This window comes from Heloderma suspectum, chromosome 1 (genome assembly GCF_057233095.1).
Source record: "Heloderma suspectum isolate Gila_16-S chromosome 1, 16-S_ref, whole genome shotgun sequence".
Lineage (NCBI taxonomy): Eukaryota > Metazoa > Chordata > Lepidosauria > Squamata > Helodermatidae > Heloderma > Heloderma suspectum.
In genome coordinates this window covers 441372370-441396558 of record NC_139458.1, presented here as the reverse complement: position 1 = coordinate 441396558, position 24189 = coordinate 441372370, and the positions used below count along the sequence as shown (strand labels likewise).

General features: G+C 49.7%; 1 protein-coding gene across 3 annotated transcripts in view; it reads right to left on the bottom strand.

The window, feature by feature from the left end:
* Positions 1-24189, bottom strand: part of GPN1 (GPN-loop GTPase 1) — a 44479-nt gene that overhangs the window by 2922 nt on the left and 17368 nt on the right. For 2 of the 3 annotated variants that reach the window (XM_084841677.1, XM_084841602.1), the window contains 9 exons: positions 23712-23790; positions 23520-23614; positions 21682-21727; positions 7742-7888; positions 6414-6496; positions 5878-5917; positions 5430-5523; positions 4835-4951; positions 1814-4099 (listed from right to left, as the gene is read on the bottom strand). In XM_084841677.1, the coding sequence (XP_084697803.1) occupies positions 4014-4099; positions 4835-4951; positions 5430-5523; positions 5878-5917; positions 6414-6496; positions 7742-7888; positions 21682-21727; positions 23520-23614; positions 23712-23790 (787 nt within the window). In that variant the 3' untranslated portion in view covers positions 1814-4013. Of the gene's footprint in view, positions 1-1813; positions 4100-4834; positions 4952-5429; positions 5524-5877; positions 5918-6413; positions 6497-7741; positions 7889-21681; positions 21728-23519; positions 23615-23711; positions 23791-24189 lie in introns of those variants that run through there. The other variant, XM_084841753.1, reaches the window with a different exon arrangement.

Genomic DNA, 24189 nt, shown 5'->3' with positions numbered 1-24189 from the left:
ATGGTGCCAGACACGTTCCCCAGACACATGAAATTATGGATGACAGATGGGACACCTTGTTTCTGATTGGTGAGGACATGCTCTAACCACATGCAAGCCCAGGGAATGGGAGCTCCAGGGTGGTGCTTTTTGTTCCTGCTGCTGCTGCAGCTGCACTTCCCTCTCTCCGCTGTGCCACCAGACCCACAGATTTAGGTAACTATGGACCTCTTTAGACTCTTAGACTTGGGTGATCTCCGAGTTTGGGACTCGGGTTATATCTGAGGAGGGGATTTGGAATCCCATCTTCAGAGGTGACAACTGGAATTATTCCCAAGTCTTGAGTTTTCTGTTCATTTCAACTCCTTCCTCTACTCTTCCTATGCCTAGAGAAACTTAGTAATGCTTCAGCATAAGTTTTTGTATTCAAGTAAGAAGCAGGAGGAGGTAATGGGAGGGTTAACACATAGGTTATTCATAGGTTGAATTTTTTGCAATAAAGCCATAAATATGGTTTCACTTTACAATCTCGTCTGTAGTGATGTTCTGTGGTGATGTTTACCTGTTGGGATTAGCTTGGTTACCCACTGGAGTGCTTCAGACCCATTTGGTGCAGGTTCTGAGGTTAAATGGGGCCGCATTTACACGGAGATCATGAAATGTGAAAAGGTTAACTTTTAACCATTCCATGTCATGTGCATATGAAGTATTCTAGCCCGTCAGGAAGGGGAGGTGTGAATGGAGAATGAATGGCTTTATTGCATGAAGGCCAAATGGGGGTGCTCTGGTATGTTCTGAATATCGCCGAAGTATCCGTTACAGAAGATGGAAATGGGCCAGTAAAAGAGGAGGATGGCATGTTATGACCACAGAAGCAACCTTGAGAAATGTTGGGGAGTTGGAAGATGTCAGTCTGTCTTCAACAAACGGCAATCCTGGAAATTGGGAACATGCTGTATTATCAGCAAGAACACAATGAACCCCTCTTTGATCTCATAAGCCCCAGCAAGGCAAAGGGGGTATAAAACCCCTGAATCTGCCATTGCTGGGGGGGGGGGCGCATCTGGATCATTTCTATGTGCACATACCAACAGTTCCCTTGACCCACAGGACACGTACTAAGTGCTCTGGCCAAGTACTTGATAGCGTTTGGTATGTGTTGGATAAAAATCAAGAAAAGGATTTTACTGTCCAGGACTTAGATGAGGCACAGTTATCTTTGTTCTGTCATACTTAACGGTTTGGGTTTAGGATATAAGACAGCAGGCTTAGGCCTGGGCCTGGATGACACTGTATCACTGGGTAATTGAAATCCACATTTTACCATCGCAGCAGCCAGAGCATCCCACAGCACCCCCACCCCCACCGTGGGCTGCTGGAGCAGCATCTGCTTTGTTTGTGCAGCCAGAGCCCAAGTAGGAGGGCCCCTCCTCTCATGTGTGGTGCATGACAGGCAGCTGTGGGCCAGCCCACTCACCATGGGATGGACCACTCCTGAGGAAGCTTCCATGATGTGTGGTCTCTGGACCCGATCCTGCATTTTGTATGCAGAGCCAGTAGCATAGTAAGAGCCATTACACTGAACAGATACTGGGATCCCCAAACTTCAAAGCTATGGTTTTCCCAGTAGTAATGTATGGCTGTGAGAGCTGGACTATAAGGAAGGCTGAGCGCCGAAGAATTGATGCTTTCGAACTGTGGTGCTGGAGAAGACTCTTACGAGTCCCCTGGACTGCAAGGAGGTCAAATCAGTCCATCCTAAAGGAAATCAACCCTGAGTGCTCCTTGGAAGGACAGATACTGAAGCTGAAGCTCAAATATTTTGGCCACCTAATGCAAAGAGAAAACTCTCTGGAAAAGACCCTGATGCTGGGAAAGACTGAAGGCAAAAGGAGAAGGGGGCGGCAGAGGATGAGATGGCCAGATAGCATCACTGATGCAATGAATATGGACTTGAGCACCCTCCAGGAGAGAGCGCAGGACAGGAAGGCCTGGCATGATATGGTCCATGGGGTCATGAAGAGTCGGACATGACTGAATGACTGAACAACAACAAGAAGACACTTTTGGAATTTGGGGGAACTGCTGTGGGTGCCACTCACCCTGGGATTCTCCCACACCCACCGATGGAACAGAGAAAGCACCCCCAGCTACTATTTTCTTTTCCATGGGGTCTGGCTAGAAGTTGGATTCAGAATTATAGAATCATAGAATAGTACGGTTGGAAGGGGCCCACAAGGCCATCGAGTCCAACCCCCTGCTCAATGCAGGAATCCAGGTCAGAGCATCCCTGACAGATGGCTGTCCAGCCTCGTCTTGAAGGCCTCCAGTGTGGGAGAGCCCACCGCCTCCCTGGGTAATTGGTTCCATTGTCGTATTGCTCTTACAGTCAGGATGTTTTTCCTGATGTTCAGCTGGAATCTGGCTTCCTGTCACTTGAGCCCATTATTCTGCGTCCTGCACTCTGGGATGATCAAGAAGAGATCCTGGCCTTCTTCTCTGGGACAACCTTTCAAGTACTTGAAGAGTGCTATCATATCTCCCCTCAGTCTTCTCTTCTCAAGGCTAAACATGCCCACTTCTTTCAGTCTTTCTTCATAGGGCTTTGTTTCCAGTCCTCTGATCACCTTCATTGCCCTCCTCTGAACCCTCTCCACTTTGTCTGCATCCTTCTTAAAGTGTGGTGCCCAGAACTGGACACAGTACTCCAGATGAGGCCTAACCAGTGCTGAGTAGAGGGGAACTAGTACTTCCCAGGATTTGGAAGCTATGCTTCTATGAATGCAGCCCAAAAGAGCATTGGCCTTTTTTGCAGCCACATCACATTGTTGGCTCATAGTCAGCTTGTGATCGACAACAATTCCAAGATCCTTCTCGCTTGTAGTGTGGTTGAGCCACGTATCCCCCATCTTGTAACTGTGCATTTGGTTTCTTTTTCCTAGGTGCAGAACTTGGCATTTATCCCTATTAAATGTCATTCTGTTGCTTTCTGCCCAACGCTCCAGTCTATCCAGATCACTTTGAATTTTGTTTCTGTCTTCCAAAGTATTAGCTATCCCGCCCAATTTTGTGTCATCCGCAAATTTGATCAGCATTCCCTGCACCTCCTCCTCCAAGTCATTAATAAAAACGTTGAAGAGATCCTCTTGAATGTGCATGATTTTTACACAGGGTAGGATCTCTCCTCCCTCCCATCAAATTAAAGGTTACAGTAGTCTGTGGTCTGCACAGTAAAAAAAAACACACAGAGATGCAGCCCTCGCCAGGGCCACTGCGGCACAAAGACATGCACCGAAGGCACAGGTCCTCATGGATCTCCACAATTTTTACACGGAACACCAGCAAAACCACCCCAACAGAGAGTACATCCATGGCGCTTGCAAGAACTGTCTATTCATTCCCAGCTGTGGCTTCCTGTTCTTGGGGTTCATAAGAAGAGTCACCCTAACCTCCCGTCTCAGTTAAGTTTACTCAGGAGCCTTCGGTGATGGGCTTTGCCAAAAGCCCCACATTCCGTCGGTGCCACCTCAGCCCTCTCCATAGCCTCTCAGACCCTTCCAAGATAGCCAGGGAAATGCACCCTCATCCCATCCCTCGATTGCTAGTAGTTCTGAAAGCACAACCCAACCAACTCCGGTCTTGGCTCCAGATGTCACAGGTAGCAAAAGAGAGAGGAATGCCTTAAGCCCATGTGTCCAGCTGGAAGGCGCAAGCACCAGCAATTTATAGCAAAATAGACGTTTTCTCACGCTAAGTTACAAAACAAACCACACAGTGTTACACACGGCATCCACGACATGTGGCCTGGGAGGCAGGTTGGACTTCTCCTCCATGCTCTTTCCCAGAGGGCTGCTCCGGTCCCACTATGGAACCGGCAGAGGCACCTGCACCCTGCTTGGCCACACTCCAAAGCAAAAGCCAGGGAACGGCCCAAGAGCCCTTTGTGCTTGGAGAGCCAGGGACCGTCCGGTGGATTGGCCAGTTGCTTCCTCTGCCTCCTGCTTCCAAGCGGCGGTAGCGGCCCTCTTCATCTCCTAGTGGCTGCTTCTGGCTGGGCAGTGCAGCTTGGCATCCTGCAAGAAACTTCGGAAGGCAGGTTCTTCTCGGCTTTCCTCAGTCACTAGAGCAGAAGATGGAGGAGACCTCCTGGCAATGTGGGTCACTAACACCTCTGGGCCCAGAATGCCCTGAGGTAGCAGCAGCACCATCAGAGGGGGAGGCCTCCCCAGCCCACCCACTTGCTGGGCACAATGACTAAAAACGGAGCCTGCTAATCATTTCAGATAGCTCATCTGCGACATGCCGAGGCCTCCATGCAACCCAATCCACAGACTGGCACTGACCGGCCAACTTGCAAATCAGGGGCAGGGAGCGGTTGGAGGGGCCACCCACGCAGCTCTCCAAGGCTAACCGCCATCACGGGGCGGGACGCGCCTCCTGTTGTCCCTCGGTCTGTGGCTGAAGCACCTCGTTCCTGGCTGGGGAACCCATGCGCAATGCATGGGCTGGAGAAGCAATGCCAAACTAGTGCCTGGGGAGGGGCAACTTCACCTGCCCCGCGCCCCCCCTCCCGGGGAGAACGTGGCGCAGGTGAAGCTAGCAGCCAGAGGAGTGGGCCCCATGACCTCCACCAGCGACGGCGTGAGCAGTGGGCTGCCCTCTTGCTCGCCTGCGGGGAGCGGGGCTCCAGGGAGTGGCCTCACCCCGGCACCACAGGTGGGATGGGCTGGCCTGGTGGGCCAGAGGCTCTCCATCCCAGCTGTCAATGCCACGGCTGTTTTGGACGCGCCCCTCCCCCCCGCTCGCCTCTCTCAGTCGCTCACGAGCACCTCCTGATCTTCAGAGCCTTCCTTACCCTCGTGGTCAATGTCGTCAGAGTCGCTTTCTTGGGCCTCCTCCCGCTCTTCCTCCTCCAAAGTGCCTCGCGTCAGGATCAGTGCGGAGGGGCCCAATGAAGACTCTGCCCTCGAGCCTAGGGACAAGAGCCAAGCAGCTGTCAACCCTACCCTCGCCCCGGGACTCCTCCCGCCCCTGCACAACCGTGATGGGCCCAGGGGCCTCCACTGCTGCCTGCTCAGGAAAGCCCAGGCCCCAGGAGGGGCATGCTGCAGGGAGAAGGTACACAGCGGGCAGGGCCTGGCTAGGCACTCAGCGAGGACGCGGCGGCGCCATCCTGCAGGCCTGGCACAACGCTCTCTTGCATGGAGCTGCAGGGCGAAGCTGGCCGGCGCCGTCAGCTCCCCTCCCCCCACTTGGGCTTCTCCTGTGAAGACCCAACTGCTCCTTGGCCAGCCCTCCCTCTGGGTGTTTGTCACAGAGCAGGTGAGAAGAGCGGCAATGGTCAGGGTAGGCGTGGAGAGCCAGGATGCCCAACTGCCTCTGCAACTCCTCGCTGCTGCCATCTTCTGGCTTGGAGGCCTTGAAGCCCCACAGCCGTGGCTCTCGCATACCGGGTACCACTGAGCTGCTTGCCACGGCAAAGGGCCCCATGTCATGCTGCAAGTGCTTCAGCTGCTCCTGCTGCTGCTGGCTCTGAACTCTTTCCTGCAAACAAGGAAAGGCTATTCCAGTGACACAAATATGTGTCTGGTACATTTGTATCCCACCTTTCTTCCATGATGGAGATCAAGGTGGCCCCCAGGGAGTTCCAAGATGCCATCTCCCAACCTGCTTAGCTTCAGCAAGGTGGCCACTTTGTTTGCTGTCAAAGCATCCCATGGCCCCACCTCTACCTCTGTTGCCCCACCCCCCTTTCACAATAGGCAGAAAAGACCCCGAAGAGCCTTTCCATGCCTGCTAGAGCAAATGGGAGAGTAGGTAGATCCAAAACACTGGGCACTGCTAGAGCGATATGGCAAGGGCCCCCCCACACCCCGTAGAGCGCGGAGCAGTACTTACACGTTTCTTCCTTAGGCGCTCATACTCTGGTCGGTACTCTCTGTAGGGAGGGAGGGAGAGAATTGGGTTCCACATGTGTCCTCATGGGCACCAAAGGCTCATGCGGACGGCCAACTGTGGAGGCAACAGGGGTGCTCCTTCTGTGACCAGGAGCACTGCAGGGAGGCCAGCACCGTGCGCAGCAGCTGACCGCACACCTAACCATGGCTGGGGGGTGGGGTCCTGTGGGCTTCATATCTGCACGCCGTGTGAAGGATGAGCTCTGGTCCCACCACAGCTGCACCGAGAGGGCTCACCGTACGTTGGCAGGCAGGCAGCCTCAGGGTCCACACCAACAGAGAAAGGGGCCCCTTAGCCACGCTGTGGGATGCAGTGTGCCTGGACCTGTGCTCCCACCAACTGGATGGATCACGAGGCAGGAGCTTGGGGCACCCTCCTGCTCAGCTCACCCTGGCGCACACGCCACGGAACCAGAGCTGGTTGCCTGGGCAGCAGCTGCTCATGCCCAGCCCAGCCCACCTTCTGAAGACTCTCACTTGTCATATTCAGCGACACCTTTGGACACATGTTCAAGAAATTCTTCCAGCCCTGTGCCCTGGACAGCGGATACACCCACCACCTGCAAGAGAAAGCCCCACACATCCATCTTTCCTCTCCTCCACCTCCAGTAACACATCACAGGCTCAGGTTACAGATGGGGAGCGAGGCTCAAGGAGAGGGGCCTGTTCAAAGCCATAAAGCATGGGGTGGATTTGAACTCCCGGATCACCCCACCCAATAGTCCTTCCGCAGCATCAAACCAGCATCCATAACGGCTTGCTTCAGTATACCACCACAAGACATCTAGGGGCCCTGCCAGCTGGGCACCATCTGTGGGAGCACAGGTGGCGGAGATGGCTAGGAGTGCCCTTTACCAGCTTAGGCTGCTGCACCAGCTGCAGTCCTGCCTAAAGAAAGTGGAGCACCTTTGGACATTCAGGCACTAGTTACATCCAGGCTAGACTACTGCAACGCAATCTACAGGGGGCTGCCTTTGAAGGTGACCTGCAAACGTCAACAAGTGCAGAATGTGGTTGCTTACATGCTTGTTGGGGCCGGACAGAACATACTTCATGCATTCTGTACCTGTTGTGTTGCTTGCTGGTGTGCTTATAGGCCCAACTCAAAGTGCTGATTTTATGGTTTGGGGCCATTAATGGTTTGGGGCCACATTACTTCAAGAGCCACCTGCACACATATGAACCTGCCTGTGCTTTAAGATCAGTTCTGCTTGTTGGCTCACCTGTAAAGATCAGCACTGGGGACAGGGCCTTCTCAGTAGTGGCCCCTCCCTTACAGAACTGTCTACCAAGTGGTAAATGGTCCCCGTCCCTCTGCAGTTGCAGGATACAAAAACACTTTAAACTCACCTATTTAAAATGTCTTTTCATTGATGCGTTTGCTGGATATGTTGCTATTAATTTTTCTTCTACCGTTGCTTGAAAATGGTTTTATACTGGTATGTATTTTAATGTATGTATTTTTTGTATTTTAAAATTTTACTAATGATGTTTTATTATATTTATTGACATAGTCACTTTGGATGGACATGGTCCAGGAAGGCAGCCTACAAATATTCAGAATAAATACAACCATAACGGACACTTCGGCTTTGAGGCTAGGCAGGAAGGTGCCTCCCTGAGAAGAGGCAGCAGCTCCAGAGGGCAGACACAATATGCAAGTGAGAGCACGCAAGTGCGCACGTGTGTTGTGGGCAGGGGTCACATTTGTGAACGTTACACGCATTAGAAATCTCTATCCCAAAACCAGACAAACCCACCAGCCACCCAGGAGGGGAGAGGGCAGCACAAAGGACAGCACCCACCTTGAGCGAGTGGTAGAACTCATCCAGAACCAGGCTCATGGAACGAGTCAAGCTACTGACACAGGTGCCTTCCTGGCTCAGGGCGTCCTGGAAGGCCTCAAAGTCCAGCATCCACTCCACAGCAAAGCAATGGTCCACGATGTCCGTCTGAATCAAGGATGAAGAGAAGGCAGCAGGGCGACTGAGTGCCCGCTTGGGGCAGCTTCTCCCACAGCAGCCTTGCTAGAGCTCTAGCCTGAGCCCCCACCGCACCCTGCTGGCCCGGGCAACAGCTCTCTAGCGCTGGCGGGGCTGGCTGGCGGGTGGCTCCTCACCTCACTGCCCGGGCAACAGCCAGCTAGAGTGAAAGCGGTGAGCACCGCCAGGCTTGGCACTGGCCCCGTTTAGCCGGGAAACCTCGGACGTCCAGCTCTCCCCTAGAAACGAGCAACTGGACACAGAGCGCCTTCGCCAAAAGGAAAGCAGGGAGCCTTGCCTCACGGCTGCGTAGCGCAGCAAACACACACACACACACAAATCTTGGAACGAGCAACTTGCCCGGAGAAGATGTTGAAAGGAACAACCCCCCAGCCAAGTCAGAGCAGAGGAGGGCAGGGCAGACCTCCCAATGAGCCCCAAGGAGAGCACACTTCCACAGCAAGTCCCTCCTGTTCTCGAAGGCCCAGCACACCTCTCCGCTGAAAGACTTGCATTGCAGGCACATGTGAGGCTTTAAAAGCTCCTGCCTGTCAAAGCTCAGGGCGCTGGCAGAGAGAGCAGGAGACTGGGAGTGAACAGCTGGCTAGGTAGATGCTGGGGGTCACTGGGAAAGGTCTGGTTTCTTGGGCCATGGCCTATGGCAGATGAATGTCTCCTGGCAGGGTACAAGGTTCCCCTCACAAGGACTGGAAAGAACATGTTTGGAGGAAAATCACAAGCCTGTTCAGCAGGGCTTTAAGCTAAACCCTGCATGGGAAGGAGGCAAAGCCCAGAGCTAAGTGCTGAGCCAAGTATTAGAGCCAAGGACGTGAGGAACAAAAGGAGGAAGCACAGCAATGGCGCTGGTGTCTGGTATTTTGCAGGTAAATATAGGCAATTAGCAGGGAAACTGGGAAGGAGCAACACATAAGAATATAAGAACATAGGAAGAGTCAAGTTGGGGTAGACCAAGGGTCTGTCTGGTCCAGCATTCTGTTCACACAGTGGCCAACCAGCTGTTGACCAGGAATCCACAAGCAGGGCATGAGCACAATACCACCCTCCCACCCATGTTCCCCAGCAACTGGTACACAGAGGCTCACTACCTCTAGTTCTGGAGGCAGCACACTGCCATCACGACCAGTGGCTATTCATAGTCTTTTCCTCCAGGAATTCATCCAACCCGCTTTTAAAGCCATCCAAGTTGGTGGCCATCACCATCATCATCATCATCCTTTATCACATTTCTATACCACCCAATAGCCGGAGCTTTCTGGGAGGTTTACAAAGATTAAACAAACATTAAAAATACAATATACAGAGATGAAAAACTATTTACATAAAAAACACGTGAACAGACAATATACACCAAAGAAACATATATCTAAAACCACTTCAATCTCAAAAACAAACAACCATAACCATAAGACATTCCAGGATCGATTAAACACTTATCATAACCTGATGCCGAAAAGATAACAATGTTGGCGACAGGCGGGCCTCGTCAGGGAGATCATTCCATAATTTGGGGGCCACCACCAAAAAGGCCCTTTCCCTTGTCACCGTCTTCCAAGCTTCCCTCGGTGTAGGCAGCCAGAGGAGGTCCTTAGATGTTGAGCATAGCATACAAGTAAGTTTGTGTCAGGTGAGGCGCTCCGTCAGGTATTGTGGTCCCAAGCCGTGTAAGGCTTTATAGGTTAAAATCAGCACCTTGAATTGGGCTCGAAAACATACAGGCAGCCAGAGTCGGTCTTATATGTTCGGACCTTCCGGTCCCTGTTATCAATCTGGCCGCCGCATTTTGCACAAACTGCAGTTTCTGAACCGTCTTCAAAGGCAGCCCCATGTAGCGTGCACTGCAGTAATCTAACTTGGAGATTATGAGAGCATAGACAACTGAAGCCAGGTTATCCCTGTCCAGACAGGGTCAGAGCTGGGCCACCAGCTGAAGTTGGTAGAAGGCACTCCGTACCACTGAGGCCACCTGAGCCTCAAGTAACAAAGATGACTCAAGGAGAACCCCAAAGATACGAACCTACTCCTTCAGGGGGAGCGCAACCCCATCCAGAACAGGCTGAGCACCCTCATCTACTAGGAGATGGGAGATCCGGGTTCTAGTCCCCACTTGGCCATGGAAGCTCACTGGGTGACTTTGGGCCATTCACAGACTCTCAGCCCAACCCACCTCACAGGGTTGTTGTTGTGAGGATAAAATGGAGAGGAGGAGGATAATGTAAGCCGCCTTGGGTTCCTTGCAAGAGGAAAAAAGGCGGGGTATAAATGCAATAAATAAATCAATCAATCAAGTCAGAAGAACCACCCAACAGCATCTCAGTCTTGTCTGGATTGAGTTTCAGTTTATTAGCCCTCATCCAGTCCATTGTCGCAGCCAGGCACCGATTAGCACATCCACAGCCTCACCTGAAGAAGATGAAAAGGAGAAATAGAGCTGCATGTCATCAGCATACTGATGACAACATGCCCCAAAACTCCGGATGACCGCACTCAACCGTTTCATATAGATGTTAAATAGTATGGCAGACAGTACTGACCCCTGTGGCACTCCATACTGGAGAATCCACGGGACCGAGCAATATTCCCCAAGCACCACCTTCTGGAGCCGACCATCCAAGTAGGAGCGAAACCACTGCAATGCAGTGCCTCCCACTCCCAGCTCAGACAATCGTCCCAGAAGGATACCATGGTCGATGGTATCGAAAGCCGCTGAGAGATCATAGAATCATAGAATAGTAGGGTTGGAAGGGGCCTACAAGGCCATCGGGTCCAACCCCCTGCTCAATGCAGGAATCAAAGTCAGAGCATCCCTGACAGATGGCTGTCCAGCCTCGTCTTGAACGCCTCCAGTGTAGGAGAGCCCACCACCTCCCTGGGCAATTGGTTCCATTGTCGTATTGCTCTAACAGTCAGGAAATTTTTCCTGATGTTCAGCTGGAATCTGGCTTCCTGTAACTTGAGCCCATTATTCCGTGTCCTGCACTCTGGGATGATCGAGAAGAGATCCTGTCTGTTCCTGTCTGTGACAACCTTTCAAGTACTTGAAGAGCGCTATCATATCTCCCCTCAGTCTTCTCAATGTGATGTGGCTGCAAAAAAATCCCGCCCAATTTTGTGTCATCTGCAAATTTGATCAGCATTCCCTGCACCTCCTCCTCCAAGTCATTCATAAAAATGTGGAAGAGCACTGGGCCCTGGACTGAGCCCTGCGGTACCCCACTCGTTACCTCTCCCCAGTTGGAGAAGGTCCCATTGATAAGCACTCTTGGAGTCAGATTCTGTAGCCAACTGTGGATCCACCAGATCGTTGTTTCATCTAGCCCACTTTGAGCTAGTTTGCTCATCAGGAGATCATGGGGCACTTTGTCGAAAGCTTTGCTGAAGTCGAGGTATATGATGTCCACAGCATTCCCACGGTCCACAAGGGAGGTGACTTGATCAAAAAATGAGATCAGATTTGTCTGGCAGGACTTGTTCTTAACAAATCCATGTTGGCTTCGAGTAATCACGGCACTGTTTTCAAGGTGCTTCCAGATGGATTGCTTTAGCATCTGCTCCAGAATTTTCCCAGGGATTGATGTCAGACTGACTGGTCTGTAGTTCCCAGGTTCCTCCTTTTTACCCTTTTTGAAGATAGAGACAACATTCACCCTCCTCCAGTCATCTGGCACTTCCCCCGTCCTCCATGATTTCTCAAAGAGAATAGACAGCGGTTCTGAGAGTTCTTCTGCCACTTCCTTTATTACTGTAGGGTGCAGCTCATCTGGCCCTGGAGGTCTGAACTCATTCAAAGGAATTAGGTGTTCCTTGACCATATGCCTATCGATCTCAAGCTGCAATCCTGCCCCTTCAGCCTGTACTTGGCCTTTGCCAGGGGGGTCATAGGCCCTCTTTTGGGAGAAGACTGAGCCAAAGTAGGAACTGAGCACATCTGCCTTTTCTTTGTCATCTGTTATCGTTTTGCCATCCTGATTTAATAGCTGAACCACCATTTCTTTCCTCTGCCTTTTACTATGCACATAGCTGAAGAAAGCCTTTTTGTTGTTTTTAGCATCCCTCGCTAACCTCAGCTCGTTCTCAGCTTTAGCCTTCCTGACGCCATCCCTGCAATTCTGTGCTATCTGCCTGTACTCTTCCTTTGTTACTTGGCCTTCTTTGTATTTCCTATATGTGTCCTTTTTTGTTTTCAGGTCATCTCTAAGCTTTTTGTGAAGCCACATTGGCTTCTTCTGTTGTCTTCCACCTTTTCTCCTTGGAGCTCAAGGAGAATCAACAAGGTCACACTCCCCGTCTCTCTCCCAACATAGGTCATCATACAGGGCGACCAAGGCTGTTTCTGTGCCAAAACTACACCCTGTGGTAGCGAGTTCCATAGTTTTAACTATGCACTGGACTTCCTTTGATCTGTCGTGAATCTCCCACCAATCAGCTTCATAGGATGACTCCGGGTTGTAGTATTTTGAGAGAGAGAGAAAAATGTCTCCCTATCCATGTTCTCCGCACCACGCATAATTTTGTAAACCTCCACCATGTCTCCTCTTACCCTCCTTTTTTCCAAACTAAACAATTCCAGCTGTTGTAACCTTCCCTCATAGGAGAGAGGGAACCTTCCCTCCAGCCCCTTGATCATTTTAGTTGCCCTCTTCTGCACGTTTTTCAGCTCTACAGTATCTTTTTTTAGGTGTGGTGACCAGAACTGGACACAGTATTCCAAGTGTGGCTGCCCCATAGATTTGTACAGGGGCAGTATGATATTGGCAGTTTTATTCTCAATTCCATTTCCAATTATGCCTAACATGGAGTTTGCCTTTTTTATAGCGGCTGCACACTGGGTTGACATCTTCATTGAGCTGTCCACCACAACTCCAAGATCTCTTTCCTGGTCAGTCACTGCTAGCTCAGATCCCATCAGCTTATACTCGAAGTTGGGATTTTTTGCCCCATGTACATCACTTTATACTTCCTTACCTTGAACCACATTTGCCATTTAGATGCCCATTCTCCCAGTTTGGAGAGATCCTTTTGGAGCTCCTCACAATCCCTTTTTGTTTTAACCCCTCTAAATAATTTGGTGTCATCCACAAACTTGGCCACTTCCCTGCTCACTCCTAATTCCAGATCACAGAATCATAGAATAGTAGGGTTGGAAGGGGCCAACAAGACCATCGAGTCCAACCCCCTGCTCAGTACAGGAATCCAAGTCAGAGCATCCCTGACAGATGGCTGTCCAGCCTCATCTTGAATGCCTCTATCCTTCTTCTGACTACTGGAAGGATGGATGAGAAAACTATCTGGGCCCCAAAGTTCTTGAGTTTCCTTCCCAAAGCTTCAAAGTCTGACATGATTTCTTCGTAGCTCCGCTTGGCGGTATCATGTTTTCCCACATGGATGAGAAGAAAGGGATACCTGTCAGTGGGCTTAATGAATGCAGGCAACCCTTCAGTCACGTCTGTAATCCATCCTCCCAGGAGACAGCATACCTGGTGAGTCCACGGGTCTTTGTGACATACTTGGGTTTCAATCCCACGCAGCAAGGAGTCTTCCACTACTACCAACTCTTCTCTTCTTCTTTTTGTGGGCATTGGTTTCATCGCCTCTGCTTGGCTGACCTTCAGCCTCTTGCTCGCTCTCATGCAGGTTCCCTTGTAACTCTTCCTCTGCAGGCTGTCCTCCAGGCTCATCCTCAAGTACCTGGAAATGGTTCCACAATTCCATTGCCTCCACTGGTGCAGAATGGCGTCTAGTTCTTCTGCTCCTGTCACCTTTTTGCAAGGAGTATCCTCTACTTCATTTTTCTTTGCCTCAGCATTTCCCTCTTCTGCCTCAGCTTACTGTTGCTCTTCAAGCTTCTGGTCTTCACTTTACTGCTGTAGTTCCACTGTTCTGTCCAATAACTCTTCTTCTCTTATTCCCCAGACGGTTGATACTCGCCACTCCAGTCCTCTTACTTTTTCTTCCAGCAGTGTGATCAACTTGCACTTGTTGCATGTGTAGGCCATGTTGATCTCAGGCAAGAAAACAAACATTGCACACACCTTGCAGGTCACCACCACTTGGTCTTGTCCTTCCATAGTCTGTTTTCCTTTTTGTGTCTAGCTTTCTGATTGTTCTAGAGTAGCCTGTGTCTGGCCTTTACTCACTGGAGGTTAAAAACCAGAGTCCCATTGGTATGGAAGTGTGTGTTACAAGACAAGTAAATGAGAAAAAAAAATTAAAAAAAGAAAAAATGTTAGGTGCCTCCCCCTTGACCTCCCCTGACAAACTCCCCTGGCCAACTCCTGTTCGCTCCCCCTGTTGGCTCATATTTGAGTTATTTGAGAACTCTAGGATGGATACCATCTGGGCCCGGTGATTTATTTGCTTTCGATTTATCAATAACATTGAGAACTTCATCTTTTGTCACCACTATTTGCCTCAGTTCCTCAGACTCCCTTCCTGAAAACATCAGTTCAGGCACCGGTATCTGTCCTATATCTTCTGCAGTGAAGACGGATGAAAAGAATTCATTCAGCTTCTCTGCAATCTCCTTGTCCTCATTCAGTACTACTTTAACTACATTGCCATCCAATGGTCCAACTGCCTCCCTAGCTGGTTTTCTGCTCCTGATATATATAAAGAATTCTTTATTGTTGGCCTTGATAGTGTTGGCGATATGGTCTTCGAAATCCTTTTTTGCAGCTCGTATTGCCTGCTTACATAGACTATGTGCGAGCTTGTGCTGCATTTTGTTTTCGTCGCTTGGGCAAGATTTCCATTTTCTGAAGGACGCTCTCTTTTCTCTAATAGCTCCCTTAACACTGCTCGTTAACCATGCTGGTGACCTCTTGGACTTGGTGCTACTTTTCCTAACCTGTGGTATACATTTTAGCTGGGCGTCTATTATTGTGTTTTTGAGTAATATCCAAGCATTCTGAAGGGATTTAATCCTCTTGACTCCCCCTTTTAACTTCCTTTTCACCAGTTCTCTCATTTTAGAGAAGTTTCTTCTTCTGAAGTCAAATGTGACCGTGTTGGACTTCCTGGGCAATTTTCCACTTAAATATATATTAAATCTGATAGCACTGTGATCACTGTTTCCAATTGGTTCAACAACATTTACATCTCGTACTCGGTCCTGGGCGACACCACTTAGGATTAATCCAAGGTCGCCTCCCCTCTGGTCAGTTCCATGACCAACTGTTCTAGGGCACAACTGTTTAGGGCATCATGAAATTTAACCTATTTGTCATGGCTGGAACATGCATTTATCCAGTCAATGTGGGGGCAATTGAAGTCACCCATTATTACAACACTTCCTTGTTCCTAAGTATTCCAGCTGAGCTATTTAAAATCCTAAAAGATGATGCTGTTAAAGTGCTGCATTCAATATGCCAACAAATTTGGAACACTCAACAATGGCCGCAAGTCTGGAAAAGGTCAGTTTACATTCCAATTCCAAAAAAGGGCAACGCCAAAGAGTGTTCAAACTACCGCACAATTGCGCTCATTTCGCATGCCAGCAAGGCGATGCTCAAAATCCTACAAGCTAGGCTTCAGCAGTATGCGAACCGAGAACTACCGGAAGTACAAGCTGGGTTTCAAAGAGGCAGAGGAACTAGAAATCAAATCGCCAACATTCGCTGCATCATGGAGAAAGCAAGAGAATTCCAGAAAAACGTCTATTTCTGCTTCATTGACTACGCTAAAGCCTTTGATTGTGTGGATCACAACAAACTGTGGCAAATTCTTAAAGTGATGGGGGTACCAGACCACCTTACCTGTCTCCTGAGAAACCTGTACGAGGGTCAAGAAGCAACAGTAAGAACCAGACATGGAACAACCGATGGGTTCAAAATTGGGAAAGGAGTACGACAAGGCTGCATATTGTCACCCTGCTTATTTAACTTATATGCAGAGTACATCATGAGAAATGCCGGGTTGGATGAATCAGAGGTCGGAATTAAGATTGCTGGGAGAATTATCAATAACCTCCAATATGCAGACGATACCACCCTAATGGCAGAAAGCGAAGAGGATCTAAAGAGCCTCTTGTTGAGGGTGAAAGAGGAGAGTGCAAAAGCTGATTTGAAACTCAACATTAAAAAAACGAAGATCATGGCATCTGGCCCTATCACTTCCTGGCATATAGAAGGGGAAGAAATGGAAGCAGTGACAGATTTTACTTTCTTGGGCTCCAAGATCACCGCAGACGGTGACTGTAGCCATGAAATTAAAAGACGCTTGCTCCTTGGGAGGGAAGCTATGGCAAACCTAGACAGCATAGTAAGAAGCAGAGACATCACCTTGCCGACAAAGGTCCGTCTAATCAAAGCGATGGTTTTCCCAGTAGTAATGTATGGCTATGAGAGCTGGACTATAAGGAAGGCTGAGCGCCGAAGAATTGATGCTTTCGAACTGTGGTGCTGGAGAAGACTCTTACGAGTCCCCTGGACTGCAAGGAGGTCAAATCAGTCCATCCTAAAGGAAATCAACCCTGAGCGCTCATTGGAAGGACAGATACTGAAGCTGAAGCTCAAATATTTTGGCCACCTAATGCGAAGAGAAAACTCTCTGGAAAAGACCCTGATGCTGGGAAAGACTGAAGGCAAAAGGAGAAGGGGGCGGCAGAGGATGAGATGGCTAGATAGCATCACCGATGCAATGAATATGAACTTGAGCACGCTCCGGGAGAGAGCGCAGGACAGGAAGGCCTGGCACGCTATGGTCCATGGGGCCACGAAGAGTTGGACACGACTGAACGACTGAACAACAACAAATCATCACCCACAGGGCTTCTGGGGAAGAACCTACCCCTTTTAGGTGTTCTAGTCCTCTCAACACTATGCCCTCTTTGACGTACAGGGCAACACTTCCCCCAGTATACCCTTCCCTGTCATAGAATCATAGAACAGTAGTAGGATTGGAAGGGGGCTATAAGGCCATCGAGTCCAACCCCCTGCTCAATGCAGGAATCCAAGTCACAGCATCCCTGACAGGTGGCTGTCCAGCCTCATCTTGAATGTCCTTCCTACATAGTGTATATCCAGAGATGACTGTATCCAACTGGTTCTCTCTGCTCCACCAGGTTTTTGGAATGGCCACTACATCCAGGTTTTCTTTTAAAATCAAGCATTCCAACTCTCCTATTTTGGCTCAGAGGCTTCTAGCATTTGCATAAAAACACCTATACACGGTATCCCTCCCCAGATGCCTCTGGCGTGTGCATCTTTTGCCATGGGATGTTGGCTCCTTTGACTGGCAGTTACGTCCTACAATTTACTCCTGGCCTATCTCTTCCCATTCTACATTTGGGCAATCAAAAATATTTTCATCTTCATCCCTTTAGGATGATTTAACCTGAACTGGATCCTTCCCAGCTCCTGTCAGCTTTCCCCCAGGGTTTAGTTTAAAAGCTTCTCTGCCACTCTTTTTATGTTTAGCATCAGCAGTCTGGTTCCATATTGGTCCAAATGGAGCCCATCCTTCCCGTACAGGCCCGGCTTATCCCAAAATGTTCCGCAGCGCCTAACAAATCTGCAACATTCCCCCTGTACCACCATCTCATCCACACATTAGAATCATAGAATAGTAGGCTTGGAAAGGGCCTTTAAGACCATTGCATCCAACCCCCTGCTCAGTGCAGGAATCTAAGTCAAAGCATCCCTGCAAGATGGCTGCCAAGCTTCATCTTGAATGCTTCCAGTGTGGGAGAGCCCACCGCCTCCCCAGGTAATTGGTTCCACTGTCGTATACCTCTAACAGTCAGGAACTTTTTCCTGATGTTCAGCCAGAATCTGGCTTCCTGTCACTTGAGCCCATTATTCCGTGTCCTGCACTCTGGCATGATTGAGAAGAGATCCTGGCCTTCCTCTCTGGGACAACCTTTCAAGGACTTGAAGAGCACTAGCATATCTCCCCTCAGTCTTCTCTTCTCAAGGCTAAACATGCCCACTTCTTTCAGTCTCTCTTCATAGGGCTTTGTTTCCAGTCCCCTGATCATCTTTGTTGCCCACCTCTGAACCCTCTCCACTTTGTCTGCATCCTTCTTAAAATGTGGCACCCAGAACTGGACACAGTACTCCAGATGAGGCCTAACCAGTGCTGAGTAGAGGGGAACTAGTACTTCCCGGGATTTGGAAGCTATGCTTCTATTAATTCAGCCCAAAAGAGCATTGGCCTTTTTTGCAGCCACATCACATTGTTGGCTCATATTCAGCTTGTGATCGACAACAATTCCAAGATCTTCCTTGCTTGTCGTGTTGTTGAGCCACATATCCCCCATCTTGTAACTGTGCCTTTGGTTTCTTCTTCCTAGGTGCAGAACTGGGCATTTATCCCTATTAAATGTCATTCTGTTGTTTACTGCCCAGCACTCCAGTCTATCAAGATCCCTTTGAATTTTGTTTCTGTATTCCGTGGTATTAGCTATCCCACCCAATTTTGTGTCATCCGCAAATTTGATACGCATTCCCTGCACCTCCTCCTCCAAGTCATGAATAAAAATGTTGAAGACCACCGGGACCAGGACTGAGCCCTGCGGTACCGCGCTCGTTACCTCTCCCCAGCTGGAGAAGATCCCATTGAGAAGCACTCTTTGAGTCCGATTCTGTAGCCAACTGTAGTTCTTCTGTTCCTAACTGTCACCCTTTTCCAAGGAGTATCCTCTACTTCATTTTTCCTCACCTCCGCATTTTCCTAGAATCATAGAAACATAGAATAGTAGGGTTGGAAGGGGCCTACAAGGCCATCGCGTCCAACCCCCTGCTCAATGCAGGAATCCAAGTCAGAGCAACCCCGACAGATGGCTGTCCAGCCTCGTCTTGAATGCCTGCAGTGTGGGAGAGCCCACCGCCTCCCTAGGGAATTGGTTCCATTATCGTATTGCTCTAACAGTCAGGACGTTTTTCCTGATGTTCAGCCGGAATCTGGCTTCCTGTCACTTGAGCCCATGATTCCGTGTCTTGCACTCTGGGATGATCAAGAAGAGATCCTGGACTTCCCTTCTGTGACAACCGTTCAAGTACTTGAAGAGCGCTATCATATCTCCCCTCAGTCTTCTCAAGGCTAAACAGGCCCAGTTCTTTCAATCTCTCTTCATATGGCTTTGTTTTCAGTCCCCTGATCATCTTTGTTGCCCTCCTCTGAACCCTCTCCAGTTTGTCTGCATCCTTCTTAAAGTGTGGTGCCCAGAACTGGACACAGGACTCCAGATGAGGCCTAATCTGAGTAGAGGGGAACTTGTACTTCCCGGGATTTGGAAGCTATGCTTCTATTAATGCAGCCCAAAAGAGCATTGACCTTTTTTGCAGCTATATCACATTGTTGGCTCATATTCAGCTTGTGATCGAAAACAATTCCAAGATCTTTCTCGCTTGTAGTGTTGTTGAGCCACGTATCCCCCATCTTGTAACTGTGCATTTGGTATCTTCTTCCTAGGTGCAGAACTGGGCATTTATCCCTATTAAATGCCATTCTGTTGTTTTCTGCCCAGCGCTCCAGTCTATCCAGATCACTTTGAATTTTGTTTCTGTCTTCCAAAGTATTAGCTATCCCGCCCAATTTGGTGTCATCTGCAAATATCATCAGCATTCCCTGCACCTCCTCCTCCAAGTCATTAATACAAATGTGGAAGAGCACTGGGCCCTGGACTGAGCCCTGCGGTACCCCACTCGTTACCTCTCCCCAGTTGGAGAAGGTCCCATTGAGAAGCACTCTTGGAGTCCGATTCTGTAGCCAACTGTGGATCCACCGGATCGTTGTTTCATCTAGCCCACTTTGAGCTAGTTTGCTCATCAGGAGATCATGGGGCACTTTGTCGAAAGCTTTGCTGAAGTCGAGGTATATGATGTCTACAGCATTCCCACGGTCTACAAGGGAGGTGACTTCATCAAAAAATGAGATCAGATTTGTCTGGCAGGACTTGTTTTTGACAAATCCATGTTGGCTTCGAGTAATCACGGCACTGTTTTCAAGGTGCTTCCAGATGGATTGCTTTATCATCTGCTCCAGAATTTTCCCAGGGATTGATGTCAGACTGACTGGTCTGTAGTTCCCAGGTTCCTCCTTTTTACCCTTTTTGAAGATAGGGACAACGTTCGCCCTCATCCAGTCATCTGGCACTTCCCCCGTCCTCCATGATTTCTCAAAGAGAATAGACAGCAGTTCTGAGAGTTCTTCTGCCAGTTCCTTTATTACTCTAGGATGCAGTTCATCTGGCCCCGGAGATTTGAACTCATTCAAAGTAATGAGGTGTTCCTTGACCATATGCCTATCAATCTCAAACTGCAATCCAGCTGCAATTCCTCTTCTGCCTTTGCTTAATCATAGAATCATAGAATAATAGGGTTGGAAGGGGCCTACAAGGCCATCGAGTTGGCTAGCTGTTGCTCTTCTAGCTTCTGTTCTTCACTTTGCTGTTGTAGTTCCACCATTCTGTCCAATAACTCTTCATGTTCTCTTATTCCCTTGAGGGTTGACAGACCTTGCAGGTCACCACCACTGGAGAGTCTTTTCCTTCCATAGTCTCTATTCCCTTTATGTTTCTAGCTTTCTGATTGTACTGGAATAGCTTGTGCTGTGACCTCTAGTAACTGGAGGTTAAAAACAGTTTCACTGGTATGGAGGTGTGTGTTACAAGAAAAAGAAATTTTAAAAAAATGAAACAAAAAGAAACAAAAATGATAGGGGCCTCCCCCTTGACCTCCCCTGGCAAACTCCTGTTTGCTCTCCTTGTTCGCTTGCTCTGATCACTCCCTCTCTGGGAGCTTGCTTCCTTGTATAGCCCCTAGACCAGCTGGAGCAGCTTCCTCTGCTCTGCTCAGCTAGGAGACAGGTAACAGAATTGAGACTCCTCAGCTTCGCCTGTCTAGCTGGCCCCGAGAGTGGAACAGGTAGCATTTCAGTGGAACACGTAGCATTTCAACACCCAGAGCCTCCACTGTCTATATGCCAACGCAGGGAGTATGGGAAACAAACAGGATGAACTTGAAATCGTAACACAAGAAGGCACGCCCTGAGAGATAACACCAAGACATGGTGGCACGAGAGCCTTGATTGGACTATAACGCCATGATGTCTGCACACACTGGAAATGTAGAAGCCATCACCCAGCACAGCTCCCAAACACTGTCCTGAAAAGTCTCCTCATGTCTCTGCCCGGGCCTCCTTCCAGGCTGCCTCCACTGGGGGCAGAGATCAGGGCTGTGTCTCCACTCACATGTGGCCAGAGCATTCCATCACTCCTAGCCCTGAAGCTCCTGCCTCCCTGCTTATTAACTTCATCCACTGCAGAGGCAAAGCTCTATTCTGCCAGCTCTACTTCAGATCTTTCCGTGGCCATCTGGAGAGATGGGCAACTCCAGACATTGTTGAAGGAAGACAGCCTGGAGGCCCTGGCCAGCTGCCAGGCAAAAAGGGCTGGCCTACCACGTTCCTCTGTCTGAACCCCCAAGAGCCAACAAGCTCCACTCCCATAGCACCTTTTCCTCCCCAGGCACCTCCATCTATTTTTCCTGGAGGCAGGCAAGGACCTCAACTAGCATGTCAGGTCAACAACTCCCCCTCCCCCGATTTTGTATATGGCTTTTAAAAGCAAGCAAGGAGGGAAACGGAGAGCATAGGAAAGCGCCGGGGGGGGGGGGGGGGGAGAAAAAGGAGACAGACACACATGGGAAAACATTACAAGTTGGAACCATGGTTTAGCTTGGGGTTAAAGGTGGATCCTGGATAGGAAAAGGTTGAACACAACTGGAACGGAGCATTCCACTCACCTTGTTCATGGCCACAATAAATGGGAGCTTTGTTTTGTACAGGATACTGAAAAGAAGACAGAATGGTCAGGGATGCAGAGAAGCCTCGGGCAAGAAAACACTGGCTCTCCCAAAGACCATTCCACTGCCCTGCGGCAATTCTTGGCAACGAGAACATGGTCTGAAGGCACAGTGGTGTTCGCTGAATTAGCTGTCAATCAAATATGACCTCAGCATGCTATTTTATTCACATTCACAGCAGAAAGATCACTGGGAAGGTACAGGTAGTATAGGCACAACCGTAATACTCCTAAGATTGTCAAGTGTGTCATTTAAACATCTATCCTCCCCTCTCTTGGATCTCAAGCAAATAACTCATTCTTAGCAGTGCACAAATTGACTGGTGAAATCCAATGTGGCAGCAGCTGAGAAGACATATTCTTAGTCAATACCCTGGGGGAAGCTGTATGCCAGCTAAACCTCATGCTGAGATGTCCCACATTTCTAGCACAGGGTGGTCATCAACGCTGAGTTTCTATCCATGCCAACTACCCTTCCAAGCCTCCCACCCACAACCTGATCTGGCCATCACTGAAGAGGTTAGAAGCGGGGCTGTGAACACCCAGGTGATGTAGCCCCACAGTTACCGTGTGCCCTAGTCATGTCACAGCAGCCTTCCAGTATCTAAAAGACTGCCATGCAGGAGATGGAGCAGAGTTGTTCTTGGCTGCTCCAGAGGAAGCGGATTTCAGCTAAGCATGAGGAGAAAGTACGGAACAGTGAGAGGCTTCAGCAGCGGTGCAGGCTGCCTTGGGAGCTTGGGGGGGCCTCCTTTGCTGGAGCAGTCTGAGCACAGGCTGGACAGCCCCGTCAGGGAGGCTGCAGCTGCACCCTGGAGTGCTGAGCCGGCACGGAGCAGGGGGTTCGACTAGCTCTGCCTTCCCCAACCTGGGGCCCTCCAGACGTTCTTGAACTCCAACTCCCAGCAGCACCTGCCAGCATGACCAATGGTCAGGGATGATGGGAGCTGTAGTCAACAACATCCCGAGGACACCAAGTTGGGGAAGGCTAGACTAGATGATCTCCAAGGACCCTTACAACTCTATGATTGGGGCCTGACTACTGCAAAGCACTGGACCTGAAGCCCTCTCATAAACTGCAGATGGTTCCAAATGCACCACCTCAGTACAGGTGATATTGGTAACACTTCATCTGCGCTGAAAGGACTTTTCTGGCTGCCTGCACACTTCTGAGTGCAATTCAAGGTGCTGTTACCTTGGCCCAAGCTATGTCAGACTTTAGCAGTTGCCTCAGAGACAGGCTGCTCCCCTACAAGCCTGCCCACACCTTACAGTCACCTGGCAAGCTCTACTCCAGGTTCTCCTGCCTGCTGAGATGCAGTGGGAGATCAGAGAATGGGCTGCAGTGGCACCAACTGTCCGCCTGTCTATGGAGTGCCCTCTCCAATTCTGCAAGCCTGGCACTGGCATTTATCCTTTCCAAGGCTTTTAACTCGGTATCCTAACATATTTTGGTTTTTCTGCTGCTATTTTATCCTCTAGTTTTACTGGAGTTTTATCTGGATTTGTATTCCTGTTGCTGCAATGTTTTAACTTTAATGTTATTTTAATAAAATACTAGGGAGGTTTAGTTTAATGAACTACCATGGACATTTCTGGAGATGGGATTTAGCCAATTCAGTATGGAATGAACCAATATCGTGGTGAGAATTCAGCTAAGGCATGTGATTTAAAATGACTGGAGGGGGAAAACAATGCCTCCACAGAAGGACGGGGAAGAGAGGCAAGATAAACAGGCAACCCACTTTCCCCTCCCGCCCCCGCGAGGAGGCCTCTTACCTGCAGGCATACAGCATGTTGGACATGAAGGTGACAGGGCTAGTGCTGCGAGATGTATCCATCACGTAAACCACCACCGATGGGAAAGAGGATGCCTAAATGGGCACGTCCCAGAATGAGCATTAAGAGAGCAGGGATAGTCTTCCGTGAGCACCCTTCCCTACGGAGGCACACTGAATAGCAGGCACTCACCAGGGCTTCAGTGATGATGGTGCCTGAGGCAGACCAGGTGAACACCTCAATCTGCCCAGGGGTGTCAATCAGGACATACCTGCAAGGGAAAGGATTTGTTCTCTCACACACAAAAAACCGGCCATACAGGCTTAACTCAGCTGGGGGGTTGCACAATGCCTGCCACATCAAGTGCCTCAGAAGTCCAAACACCAGCCACTGCCTGCCCAGAACAGAGCTAGGCACAGGCATGGCCATCTCTCCTTGGAACAGAGGAAGCCTTCACCCAGCCATTGCCAACCCAGAGTCACTGGCCATGGCAGGCTAAGACTCCTGTGCCTGCCTCAGGAGGAGGCGCCTTGAAAAGCCGCTCCATCCCAAATGTTCGGCATCCCGCCCAGGACAGGGCCCCAAGGCCTCCAAAATCCTGTAGCTGTGCAAGGGGCATGAGTGCCTGGTGGCGGCTCCGCCCCAGCGTTTCTGGAACATGCCAATTACC